We start from the raw sequence: 13658 nt of genomic DNA, 5'->3' as shown, positions 1-13658 counted from the left end.
TGTGCTCAACTCAAACACAGCCCCGCACAAAAAGAACAGCACAAATGACCCTTACCGGAGCAATGTGCTGCAGCAGATCCACTCAATTCACAGGGTGATTGGCACCTACATGACACAGCGAAGACAATAACATTACACTATGTAGATGGGATGGGAATTAGACTTTCAGATATTTCTTCTGCTTTTATTGATGGAGTTTGGAGACAGATACCAGGTAAAAAGATATAGAGATGATAGAAAGATAGATAGATAGATAGATAGATAGATAGATAGATAGATAGAGAGATAGATAGATAATGGATAGATAGATAGATAATGGATAGATGGATAGATAGATAGATAGATAGATAGTGGATAGACAGATAGATAGACAGATAATAGATAGATAGTGTATAGACAGACAGATAGATGATAGATAATAGATTTATTCAATGTTTGCTGAAACCTTAGCACATACAGGGTGCTGCTGTATTCTTTTGTATATTATACTTGCACCTGTTCACACTTGCTTTATTGTTAGTATGTACTGGGCAGGTTTTTGTTGTTGTAGTATAGGAATGGAGGTGGTGACTGCTTCCTTTTCTGACTGAGCACTTCCATCACTTAAAGGCTTTTTGAATCAGTGATATAGCCTACCTAACATTTTAATGTATAGCTCTTTGGCCCAAGAAAGTTGGCTAAATTGTTCACTAAGGACCTTAATTTTATAAGTATATTTTATACAGCATTAATGCAGCTTTAAAATCCATATACTTAATGTTTGCATACATCTTAGCACTTACTGTGTGTTGCTGCGCAATTAGATAGATAGATAGATAGATAGATAGGTAGATAGATAGATAGATGGATAGATACATGATAGATGGAATAGATAGATAGATAGATAGATAGATAGATAGATAGATAGATAGATAGATAGATAGATAGATAGATAGATAGATAGATAGATAGATAGATAGATAATAGTGTGAATGTGCTTTGCTGGCGTGTCTGTGTGTACAGTGAGCACCCTCAGTAATGACAGTACGGATAACGCAGCTAGGAGCTGCTCCTGTCTGCCGGTAATAGACTGGAGTGTGCTGTCATGGGAATTAGCAGCGTTAATTTCCCTCACACATTATAGCCTCTTGTATATCTACGACTGGTAAATGAGCAGGACAACTGTTGTGATTTTTCTCTCGTGTGGAATGTTCCGAGGTGATTAAATTTGCCTTGTTGAGCCTTGTAAAAACCTGACTTAATCATGTAAACTTCTGTGTAAGCAAAATAGAAGAAACTTCAAAGGGTCAGAACGCCTTCAGGGATTTGTGCTGAGACGCCAGCAACAGATACTAATCTGCCTGGTGGATTCTGGTTGTATGTGCCCGAGTGAAGGGTACCAGCAGCTCTCCTGGCTGGTTGGATAGTGGCCTCATTCAGTTGGAGCCCTTAGAGAGTATTGACTTTGCTGGGCTCAGGTTAGTACTTCCATGCCAGGGGACCCGTACTAGCCCAGTATGCTGTAATGTGAGATATTGACGAGGCCTGTACAGGAGAAGCGAGAGATGTTATCACCCCACATTCCACTTATAATGCACTTTTCCCCTTATTTACTCGCAGTTAGTCAAAGCTACATTAACATTCCATGCAGGACTGCTCAACACAATCTTCATTAGTCCTGATGCTCTTATTCACAGTGCTCCCAAGTAACGCTCGCTGCCAGGATAGCTCTTTTCCTCTATGGGGATATCGTGTTCTGCTGCAAAGCATGACACAAATGTAATGTGGTAAAAAAGGAAGAGGAGGCCCAGACTGACTCCACTCATGTCTAATGGCGAGATGATTAGTGCTAATGAGAGCAACCTCCAGTATTCAGCACTGCCAAGCCAGCCGCTGATCACAGCAAACACTGCTGCCTATTATTCTCTAATTCTAATGACTGGTCGTCACTGCTGTCCTCTAATAGATCCAGGTTAGCAATTAGTACAATATATAATTTATAGGACACTTCATATGCATTCGAATGACAGACTGGATGTGTACTGGTGGCATAGCTACATGGGTTAGTACTTTTCTATCCCAAGAATTAACACATCACACTCCAAATTACTCCATCCATGAGAAATCATTAGAGTTGATCTATGCAAATATAAGAATGTGAGTATATCGAGAGCAATCCGCCCCATAAAGGAATTAGCAAAGACAATAAAGGGTTATTCAATGAGGTTACAAAGAATTCTTCTTGTTCTAGTTTTCTTTGTAAACTATTTTAGAAAAGTATATTCAAATAAAAAAAAAATTATGTTAAAAATAATAAAACGGATAACAAAAATACTAATTTAATGTTTTTTAATTTAGAGCATTATTTGCAGTGATAGCTCTCTGTGAGTAATGGCATAGTCCTGGCCTCATGGTTAACTCTTGCCCTGCTGTCGCAGTCCCCATTGATGTGGTGAGATCTGGGGACTTACCACTCGTTAGCAATTAGTTTGTTCTCTTGACCTGTTGCAGCAATGTTCACTGTCTGCATTCGTGTTGCAGCCTCTGTTTTCTTTGATGTGACAAATTGTGTATAATGTGCAAACGACTTTCACTTGTGTGAAAAATGTCACTCCGTGATGTCAGAGCTGTCAGAATCAATTATTCTGTGTACCAGAAACAGTCCAACCTCCTAATTGCACAGCGACCATAATTAAATGGCTCCCTAGGAAAATTGCAATCCACATATGTCATCCCATAGATCGTACAGATCAGATTGGAAGGAGGATGACTACAATAAGATTCCCATAATATCGCGGGAAAACTAATGTTTGTGCCTATGAGGAATAATTGATTGGTCATTCCTAACTTCAGGTCACACTTCCTTACCATCAGATGTATGCATTAATAATAAGACATTCATTTGTCCTTGTCCTAATGACAATGTCGCCCTTTCTCTAAACAATGGAGCAGTGTTTTACGACTGTCATGTTAGTTTCTGCTTTCTTATTATTCTGGTGTGCAGATGATACGTAACTCCCCATGCTGCTTCTATGTTACTATGTCATTAGCTAGTTTGTTTTCATACTTGTCATTAGAAGATGACTACATGTGGGTGCCATTATCACCCAATTACTGTAAATTACAGCTTCACACATTCTAAAGAAACACATTCACTTCCAGCTTTATCTACCACCACTACCAGTATCTGTGATCTGCTGCCCCCGAGTATTAGTGATAATATAAAGCAGAACCGTTCTTCCTATTCTTTGAGTCAAAGGTTAAAATGCTGCATTCTCCAGGCTCTTGATCTACTAAAAATATGTAATTCCTGATGTCATCTGTCCAGAACTAGAACCTGCTGCTCACTATAATACATCCCAGCACCATTAATCACTTAACTAGGGAAAGTTTTCCTAGTAGGATAATGTGACCGGGCAAAAAGACGCGGCGGAACCATTATGAAATCCGCCATTACAATCTGATCCTGAATAATCATGAATGGTAGAAAGGAAGAAATAAATCTTCATTTCAGCAATAATTGCACCAATGTTGTTGACTGTTGCGATTAATAATTTATAAAGCATTATACACACAAGTAATTGTCAATCACGGCTTAAATACCTGCCTGTTAAATCTGTCAGAAATAATCACTTCTCGCGTCATTGTAAACAAATGATTACTTATGATTAAAAAAAGTCTAAAAAATAATCTTTCTGACTTAGTAGTTAATAATCAGATATTATACCTGTAGATATAGAATTGTTTACATATTTATTTAAGATGCTAAAATTAATCATCTAATTTAAAATTAGACTAAATAAAATGCCTAAAAATAAACCTAACTGAACAATATAATCTCAAACTAACAATGTCAAAGTAATAAAAAGAACCGTGAAGAGTTAAGAGTTAAAGCCTGGATTGGGACCGCGCAGTCGAATTCCTAAACAAAAGCCAAGGGCTGGAAGTTATTTATTATATAACCGCATTGTTGGGTTCTTTTTCTTCAGAAAAGTGAAAATAGTGATCAGCTGAGAAGAAAAATGCAAGTGTCGATGTGCGAACTATTAAAGCTCACAATGAAGTGTGCGATTAACCACTGATATGCCACAATCTTTAACAAATTCCTTATCAACGTGATGCACTCGTAAGACGTTAAAAGTTATTAGAAACAAACCCTCGACACTAAATTGAAAGGTAGTCGCCATGGCCAGGGATAAGTGAAGCGTTAGAGATCACTTTCAAATGCCCTTTGTAACAAGAGCAGAGCAAGAGGCCAGTGATTTTGGCAGCATAAAAGGCCACTGGAGAGAGATGTGTTTGTCAATATGAGCCGGTGAAGCAATCCTCCACGCTCAAACCCATGGGCCTATCTGAGCTGGCAGATGTTTAGACACGATTTTATAAATTGTTCAATATCAGCCCATAATGAACCCCAACTGACCATTCTAGAACAGCTAAAAGCTTACAGGATCTCCCCTGCTGGGATCTAATAATGCCCCGATGTTACAGCCTTATTAATCACCCAATGAAATAGATGAGCCTCTTGAAAAATAAGTGTATGATTGATTAAAGGCCAATGCAAGAAGCTATTATTCTTGTTTTATTACCGCATGCTATATTCACTCAATTTATCTTTACGGGAAACAAATGATTGCTCAGTTTTTATCCCTGCTAGCAAGCTATATCACATTAACTGCTCCCAGTTATCTTGTGATTTCACTGCATGACACAGACCAACAAGACCACAGACTGTCAGCGCCATTATCCTCCCATGATTATCATCATATATTGCTGATGGTCAGTGGGATCAGTCGGGGGAACTGAAGCCGGATTGATATTGGGAGGGGAAGTCAAAAAGATGTTTGTTAATATATATGTGTATCTTATATATATATATATATATATATATACACAAATTTCTATATTTTTTTACTTCTATATATTAAATACAATTTTGATATATGCATATATATATATATATACATACATATATATATATATATATATATGTATATGTATATATATATATATATATACTGTATATATACATGCATATATACATATATCAAAATTGTATTTAATATATAGAAGAAAAAAAATATAGAAATTTGTATATATATATATATATATATATATAAGATATAGACATGCGCACTCGCGCATATATAAACACTGAAAATGTGTGAAAACGTAGCGAGAAGCAGCATGACTAGAACACAACCTTTCAGACTAATCTGTGTTTATTTACAATTTAAGATATAAATTATTAAAGAATTCTTGACAATCAAGACAAAAAATCATTAACTGTCATCATCTGTTTTTTTTCAAATAAAAACCAGGCAGGATTTATTTACAAAAAAGGGTTTTTAAATTCCGTTGCAATACAACTTGCATAAATTACTAGAAGCTTTTTTCATATCATTAAAAAAATAAATATCAAATATTTTTTTTTTTCGTTTTTTTTCTTTTCATTTTCTTTATCAATTTTTAAAGTACTCCAGTTCATCATTTAATCCCGATGTAATAATGTCTCTATTTTATAGATTTTTTAGAAATAGTTTCTCTTTTCGCTGTCCATTCTTACATAATAAATTCTATCACACCTATAGGATAAATATCGTGGCAATGAAGTGATCAGGTCAAGATATCCTGAGAAAACAGATTGTTGGGTAAAGTCACAAGAAACATCAGGCGTACTATACTATACCAAGGATTTCACATATATAGACGGGGACTCTCCTTGAAAAGAAATCTGGAGATGTAATAGTGCTCTGTGGCTTTTCCTTTATACAGTGGCACAAGATGTGATCCGGATTTAGATATGTTCTACTTAATTTCTGGGGAGACATCATGGCTTGCTGACTTTTTTTTTCAAAGCAATTGTGACACCTACCTGTGAATCAAGGAAAAAACCAGATCACTAAATGTTTTTCGTTACACAACACCGAGACATGACTATTTCATTATTGTACTATTTTATACATTAGTACTAGTACAATGTGATTAAATAATCAAGACAAACTATGTGCAGATTAAGAATCGGCTACAATTATATATATATATATATATATATATATATATATATATATATATATATATACCAGCTTCTATTTATAAATCGTGATTATTATTCTGTTATATGTTACCATACAATCTGAGGCAAAATATCTGCTTATAACATAAACATAACTCGTACGTCCTATTAGGGTAGGTGTATCTATATATACGCAATCTGATATCACTACCAAGACAAACTATTTCTATTTCTAGTATTTGATACAAAAATGTATCTATCATTATCATAATTATTACTCCGTTCTATAATGTTAAATAATAAAAATATATAGTATTATAATTTTATAATGTAAAACAAAGATATATGATCTATTGAAATAGTTATTTATACATATGTATTATAAATTATTAAGGTAACTATCGGCATGCTAAGCTAAAAAACCCAAAACATTAGCAATATCTATATCATGTATATACTGATACAAAATAAACATATTCCTTTCATACACATGTATCTAATTTAACTACATATACATAAACTAACATTTATGTATTTAGTTTGATGCATTATCGATATGTATATATATAATCATTATGTTTTATAATAAAATCACTCAATCGAAATATATAAATGCAAGACATCTATGCAAACAAATTAAAATATTATTTATTTAATCAAGGCAATCTATCGGCAAATATATATATATATATATATATATATATATATATATAATACAACAGCATATTTAAAATCATAGTGTGTTTAATTGATAAGAATATAGAGTAGGACATGTATATACATCTGTCATTATGCACATATATATATATATATATATATATATATACTGCTCAAAAAAATAAAGGGAACACTGAAATACCATTGTCTTGTTTTTAAGTGCTCCCTCTATTTTTTTCAGCAGTATATATATCTATACCGTATATATATATAAATATATATATATGTATATACATATTTTATTTTTATTTACTTATTTGTTTTAAACATACTCTATGTATAATATTAAATGTGCTGTTGTATTCAAATTAATGTATAAAACAAATTGTAATTTCATAAAAAGAAAAAAAAAAGGTTAAAAATATATAGATAGTCTAATTTTATAAAATGTAAAAAAAATGTTACATAAAATTTGTTATTAAATCTACTCAAAATCTAGCATATAATTATCAAATTTAGACCGTAATAAAAAGCATTCAACAATGTAAGATATTTTAAAAAAGTATTGATAAATAAATTAAAGTCCAAGTTTAATTCTTTATTCTTTAAGGGTTTAAAGCGTAGGTATATTTAGGCTTAAAATAACAGATGTCAGAGCAGGCTACTGCTTGAGGTTCTGATCACAGGGCCACGTAATGAAGCAAGTAATGGCCACTCATAGGTTATACAATAAGTCTTGGACATAGTCCCAGATGATGCAGTCAATAGAGAGAGTGTTTTCACTTACTTGCTGTGTGATTGCACATCTATATGTATGGTTGTACTCCTACTGTGCACACTTCTGTGGGATCTGTCAAAATATAACCATCAGTTAGTCACAGGACACAGCCAGCTAACTAGATTATATGTTCAATCTTCCTATAACCTCAATTCACAGGCAGGAGGTTTAGGAGCTACTTTAGATACTACGCTTTCAATTAGCAGTAATATACTCATTCAGATCCATAAAAAGGCCATGAAAACAGGCCAAATGCCTCACACAGGGGAGATATACTGCATCCACTAAAGGTCTTCATACTGCATTGAATATATATTATTATTGCATACTATATTACGCAGTCTCTTTAAAGTTTTAAAATTTATAAACAATACATTTGGCAAATATGTCCTTAATAGACGCTTGGGAGTGTAGAAGAAGGAACCTACCTTTTTTGGATTCATAGCTGGTTGACCTGTAGTGTTGATCTAGCTGACTGCTGGATGTTTTTATAGAGTCACTGGTATGTTTGTGCAGAGAGTTACTGTTTAATACCGATTGACTTAGTCCCTCATTAGAAGTCACCGTCGTTGAGTTGTACCTAAGGATTCCTTGGCTTTGGAGAGCATTGAAATTCCCATAGTTTGTGTAATTGCTGTAAAAAGGCGACGTGTAATATATATGTCTCCCCAGGATGGAAGAGGAAGGGTAGGCAGAGTTGTGAGATGTAGCTGAAGAGGTGGCAGACACAGCAGAAGGCTGGCAGCTCTGGCCCACATTTTGGTGTTTATTATCTGAGGTGGCTATCTCTGCCAAAGACCATAACTTGGGTTTGCTGGCCTGTGTCTGAGAACTTGGAGATATCCTATTGTCCAGGGTGGATTTGTTGGAATTTCTGGGGCTCCCTTCATGCTGTTGATTGATTACAGGGGCCTCTATGCCAGTCAAGGGTGACGAGGTCACAGGCTTCACGGGAAGAACTCTGTCCTCCTCATCAATGTCTTCATCATCATCTTCATCCTCATATTTGTCCTTGGATTCAGTGCTTGATTCACAAAGGTGCTCCCCAGGTCTGCAAGGCAACTTATCCCCGTCTGATTCCGCAGAACAGGAATGATCTGTCAGGGAATCGACATGCAGGCTTATTCCTGAAAGATCAAATAAAATAATTATAAAATAAAGCCATATCATGTGTTATGTATTCATCCCTTATTTCTGGTTAATTAACTTATATTACTGTTATTATAATATTAATATAATTTGTATTAACTTTTTGTGTTGATTTTATTGTCTTTGGCAAGCATTATTTATTAGGTCTTGCACTAAATATGTTAACTAAGTCCATGGCCTACTGTAGGTGAACAATAAGTTCTCACCTTCATCCTCCGCAGAGGTCTCATTGCTGTCCTGAATCTTATCACCATGTTCTTCTTTACCCCTATCTCCATCTCCATCATCTTCATCCTCATCTTCACTTTTGTTCCTTGGTGCCCAGGTCATCTTGTTCTCTTTCTTTAGCCTCCTCCTGGCATTGGCAAACCACGTGGACACCTGGGTGAGGGTCATCTTGGTGATGATGGCCAACATGATCTTCTCACCCTTGGTGGGGTAAGGGTTCTTTCTGTGCTCTTGTAACCAGGCCTTCAAGGTGGCCGTGGCATCCCGGGTAGCATTTTTCCTGTAAGCAGGGTCATTTAATTGGTAAGGATAAGCTGGGCTGCCATATGGATGGTAGCTGATGGCTCCTGTCATGCCGGTCGTGTGTGCATCATAAGGAGAACCCTTTAAAGAAATAAAAGAAAATCCTTTTAGATAAATGTGACTGAGAAATTCATGCAATATTCATGTTTATATATTACACAAGAAGCAGCAGAGCCAAAAACTATTTCGGCGTAATAATTTTTAACTAAAATTGTATTTTGATTAACCCTATTCCCTTGCTGAATCTTAACTACATCGCAGCTGCCAGAAGCCATTATGTTACAGTTAAACACCTCAGCCGTCATCCTGAGAGCACTTGCGCTTTGCTCTGTAGAGATCCTACAAATAAAACCTCATTATTAGAGCAGATCTTCTGTTTTTACTCCCTGCATTCTTCCTAGACATGTCCAGCACAAATACAATTCTTTTCTTAAGAAGCCAGTATGTAGAACAATGGACAAGTCACTAATCTAATGCATTGTAAATCCAATTTGCAAATCAGCAGATATGCATGACTTGGAATTGTTCAAATGGCATGCAATTTGCATTTTAATTCACTCTTTAGCGTTCAAATTGCCTTTATTTAACTCTGCATAATGCAGCAAAGTTAAATCTATCCCTCCAGCAAGTTAGTGATAGTTCTCCACACCCAATCCACCATTGTCCTGCAGATTATTACCTTAATGGACTTAGGAACACTCAAAGCAAAGTGACAAAAATCAGACAGAAAGCTGTGCTCCTCAGCCAAGGTTACACTCACTCAGAAAGCTCATTAAGACGTCTGTAAGGGAACCTACAATTATATATGGGCGAGTATCCACCAGCGCCTCATCCCAGCCCCTAGCAGTCCCAATCCCAAATATCAGGACGGGGACACCAGGGCTCCTCAGGTAGCAATGCCCTCTCTGAAGAAGAAGAATTCATCAGAAGCTTCTATTCTGAAGCCTTCATAGAATATTATCGAGAACAACCAGAAAAGAACCATTTTATTATAATAGAAATACAATAAAGCAAAGAGGCTGCATGATCAGTGAAGAAGCAAAGTGTGGCTACAGTGATATCATAAGAAGGCGCCTGTGTTTACTAATAATGGCAATGTGGCGATTGCTTCTCTTTATTTGCTCGCCATATTCTGGGTTTACTCAGAAATCACTAATAATTGTGCTGGGGCAATAATGTGAGGGAGCCATTAGGGTGTACTAACATTACAGAGGCGACGGCACAATGCAGGGGGTAGAACTATTAGGAAGGGTGGGGACACTGTATTGTTAAAAGTTGTATGGACCGAGGTGGCCCAGACAGGCCAGTAGTGCCCCATGGCACGGCCAGCACAGGGCACGGGGGGCACAGGGCACGGGGGCACAGGGCACGGGGGCACAGGGCACGGGGGCACAGGGCACGGGGGCACAGGGTCCGTCTGCACTTACCATGTAGGGTGGGAATCCGGCCGGCTCGCTGGAATACTGCAGGGGGCTGCTGAAGCCTGTGGCCGCCTGGGCACTAAAGGCAGCAGATCCAGGGTAAGGGCTAAAGGCAGAGCCCGAGGAAGAGCGGGCCAGCTCGTCACTCCGGGGGGTGGCCAGTGCCGAGGCCCCATAAGCCGGGCAGGAGTACAGTGCCAGGGAGCCGGGGGGCTGGTACAGGTAACCCTGAGGATAGGACATGGCAGCTCTGCTGCTGATCACCGGGCTCACAGAGGGTGAAGGAGGGAGGGGGCAGGTCAATAACACTGCTCTTATTCTCTATCAGCTGTGCCTGGTCTCTTCTGTCCTGACTCAGGCAGGGAAATAAAAGTGTCCTGCCTCCTCCCCTCCCCTCCAGCCACAGCTCAGATCATCTACACGTACGATCCAATCACTGGAGTCGGCGCGATCTAGGGAACAAGGCGATCGTCAAGTGTACAGTGCTCTGGGTGATCAGGAAAGTGCGGGGTACTGCATGAGACCTCCAGCAAGAGGAGGAGGGACGGTACAGTGTGCGAGCGGAGAGGAGGCTGCAGAGGCGAGCATTGTAGAGCTGTCTGTCACCGGCGTGTCATCTGCATATCCAGGGCAACCTGCCCCCCCCCCCCCCCCAGCCAGCCAGAGGAGGGGGCAAGTAAGCCATCCTGCATATCCAGGGCAACCTGCCCCCCCCCCCCCCCAGCCAGCCAGAGGAGGGGGCAAGTAAGCCATCCTGCATATCCAGGGCAACCTGCCCCCCCCCCCCCCAGCCAGCCAGAGGAGGGGGCAAGTAAGCCATCCTGCATATCCAGGGCAAAGCCAGAGGAGGGGGCAAGCAAGTTACTCTTAGGGATGAGCTCCCCCTGACATTATATATCCGTGTGTATAGTGGATATCTTGATCCAATATATACACGTATAGGTAGGTGTGTGCATCCTTGTATGCATAAATGTATATATATATATATATATATATATATATATATATATATATATATATATGGGTATTGTGTATATTTAGAACTAATATATATACGTGTACAAGTAGGAGTTCATGTATCTATCTCTGTAAGTAGAGATGTGTCTATGTACTGTGTGTATATATATATATATACATATATATATATATATATATATATATATAAATATACATGTGTGTGTGCGTGTATTTGTGTATATCTAACGTGCAACTAATTAATATATTGCAGTACAGGTAAGTGTGCATGCATCCATGTATGTAGACATATATATATATATATATATATATATATATGTGCATTGTGTATATCTAATATATATCTAATATATATCTGAGTATACGTAGGTGTGTATGTATGTATACATCATATGTGCATGTATATATATATATATATATATATATATGTGTGTGTGTGTGTGTGCATATCTTCATATGTATGTATGTATCTGATCTGTGCCTGTATTGTAGTATATATATGTGTGTGTGTGTAATTAGAAGTATAAGTATATCTCTATCCCGCTCTCCCTGTGTCTGTGCCTGTATTGCAGTATATATATGTGTGTGTGTGTAATTAGAAGTATAAGTATATCTCTATCCCGCTCTCTCTGTGTCTGTGCCTGTATTGTAGTATATATGTGTGTGTGTGTGTGTAATTAGAAGTATAAGTATATCTCTATCCCACTCTCCCTGTATCTGTGCCTGTATTGCAGTATATATGTGTGTGTGTAATTAGAAGTATAATAAGTATATCTCTATCCCGCTCTCCCTGTATCTGTGCCTGTATTGTAGTATATATATGTGTGTGTGTAATTAGAAGTATAAGTATATATCTATCCCGCTCTCTCTGTGTCTGTGCCTGTATTGCAGTATATATGTGTGTGTGTGTAATTAGAAGTATAAGTATATCTCTATCCCACTCTCCCTGTATCTGTGCCTGTATTGCAGTATATATGTGTGTGTGTAATTAGAAGTATAATAAGTATATCTCTATCCCGCTCTCCCTGTATCTGTGCCTGTATTGTAGTATATATATGTGTGTGTGTAATTAGAAGTATAAGTATATATCTATCCCGCTCTCTCTGTGTCTGTGCCTGTATTGCAGTATATATGTGTGTGTGTGTAATTAGAAGTATAAGTATATCTCTATCCCACTCTCCCTGTGTCTGTGCCTGTATTGTAGTATATATGTGTGTGTGTGTAATTAGAAGTATAAGTATATCTCTATCCCGCTCTCCCTGTATCTGTGCCTGTATTGCAGTATATATGTGTGTGTGTGTGTAATTAGAAGTATAAGTATATATCTATCCCGCTCTCTCTGTGTCTGTGCCTGTATTGCAGTATATATGTCCCATGGTGTTCTATATTAGACAGAGGAAACTTTGTAGCTCCGTGTGCAGTTGTGTAAAGTTTCCCCCAGTCTGAGAGGAGAGCAGCCATCTTCACCAGGCACTGCAGCCTCCTACAATAGAGCCCGTCCCTGTGCTCTGCCCACGGAGCCCACGTCAGGGCACGGAGCACATGCACCTGTCCTGCCCCACCTCACGCCCGGACAGATATCTCCCCATGTTATTCCATGTGCGCACTTTCCCCACAGTCAGCCCCACGGACGCTTTCTCTTCTCCAGAGAGCGATGTGTGCGCTGACCTGTAGGAGGCGCTGTGCTCCAGAATAACAGCAGCCTGGGCGCTCCTGCAGGAGGAATGGTCCCCAGGAGTGCGGCGGTGACACCCCCGTATGTGAGCGGCCGCAGTCACCGGCCAGTGTTCAGCATTGCCCCAATGTCGGAAAACAACCCTGCACATGGCGGAGTCATCAATAGCGGCCGCTGCATGTGAAGGAAGGCGCTCTTTGTCTCCAAGTTTAATGTATACTTCTCCTTAGCCTTAAAGCCTCAGACATTTGATTGAGACAGTTAAATCAATTGCATAGAGGGAAATTAGCATAGCCTCGGATCTAGTCCCAGAGACTCCAGAAATGACACAGTGCTGCTTTCTTGTTATACAATAAGGATTATTCCACGGAGCACACAAGGCAAGTGCAGGCATTTCCATTCCTCTATTCTCTAGCCATAGGTATTAACATTAGGTCAATGGCTGGGTGCCTCTGGATGCATGGATGTGAGATGACA

The 13658-nt window shown here is 38.3% G+C and overlaps 1 protein-coding gene across 1 annotated transcript; it reads right to left on the bottom strand.

Annotated features, from left to right (window-relative positions):
- Positions 1-5240: 5240 nt before the first annotated feature.
- Positions 5241-11122, bottom strand: IRX2 (iroquois homeobox 2). The gene is made up of 5 exons (XM_075316529.1): positions 10538-11122; positions 8786-9191; positions 7859-8557; positions 7440-7502; positions 5241-5854 (listed from the first exon to the last, which is right to left on the bottom strand). The coding sequence occupies exons 1-4, from the start codon at positions 10772-10774 to the stop codon at positions 7459-7461; spliced, it is 1386 nt and encodes a 461-aa protein (XP_075172644.1). The 5' UTR covers positions 10775-11122; the 3' UTR covers positions 5241-5854; positions 7440-7458.
- Between the last annotated feature and the right edge of the window lie 2536 nt (positions 11123-13658).

The sequence above is a fragment of the Anomaloglossus baeobatrachus genome, chromosome 6, assembly GCF_048569485.1.
Source record: "Anomaloglossus baeobatrachus isolate aAnoBae1 chromosome 6, aAnoBae1.hap1, whole genome shotgun sequence".
Lineage (NCBI taxonomy): Eukaryota > Metazoa > Chordata > Amphibia > Anura > Aromobatidae > Anomaloglossus > Anomaloglossus baeobatrachus.
The sequence above is the reverse complement of the archived record's forward strand: the minus strand, read 5'-3'. Positions and strand labels throughout refer to the sequence as shown.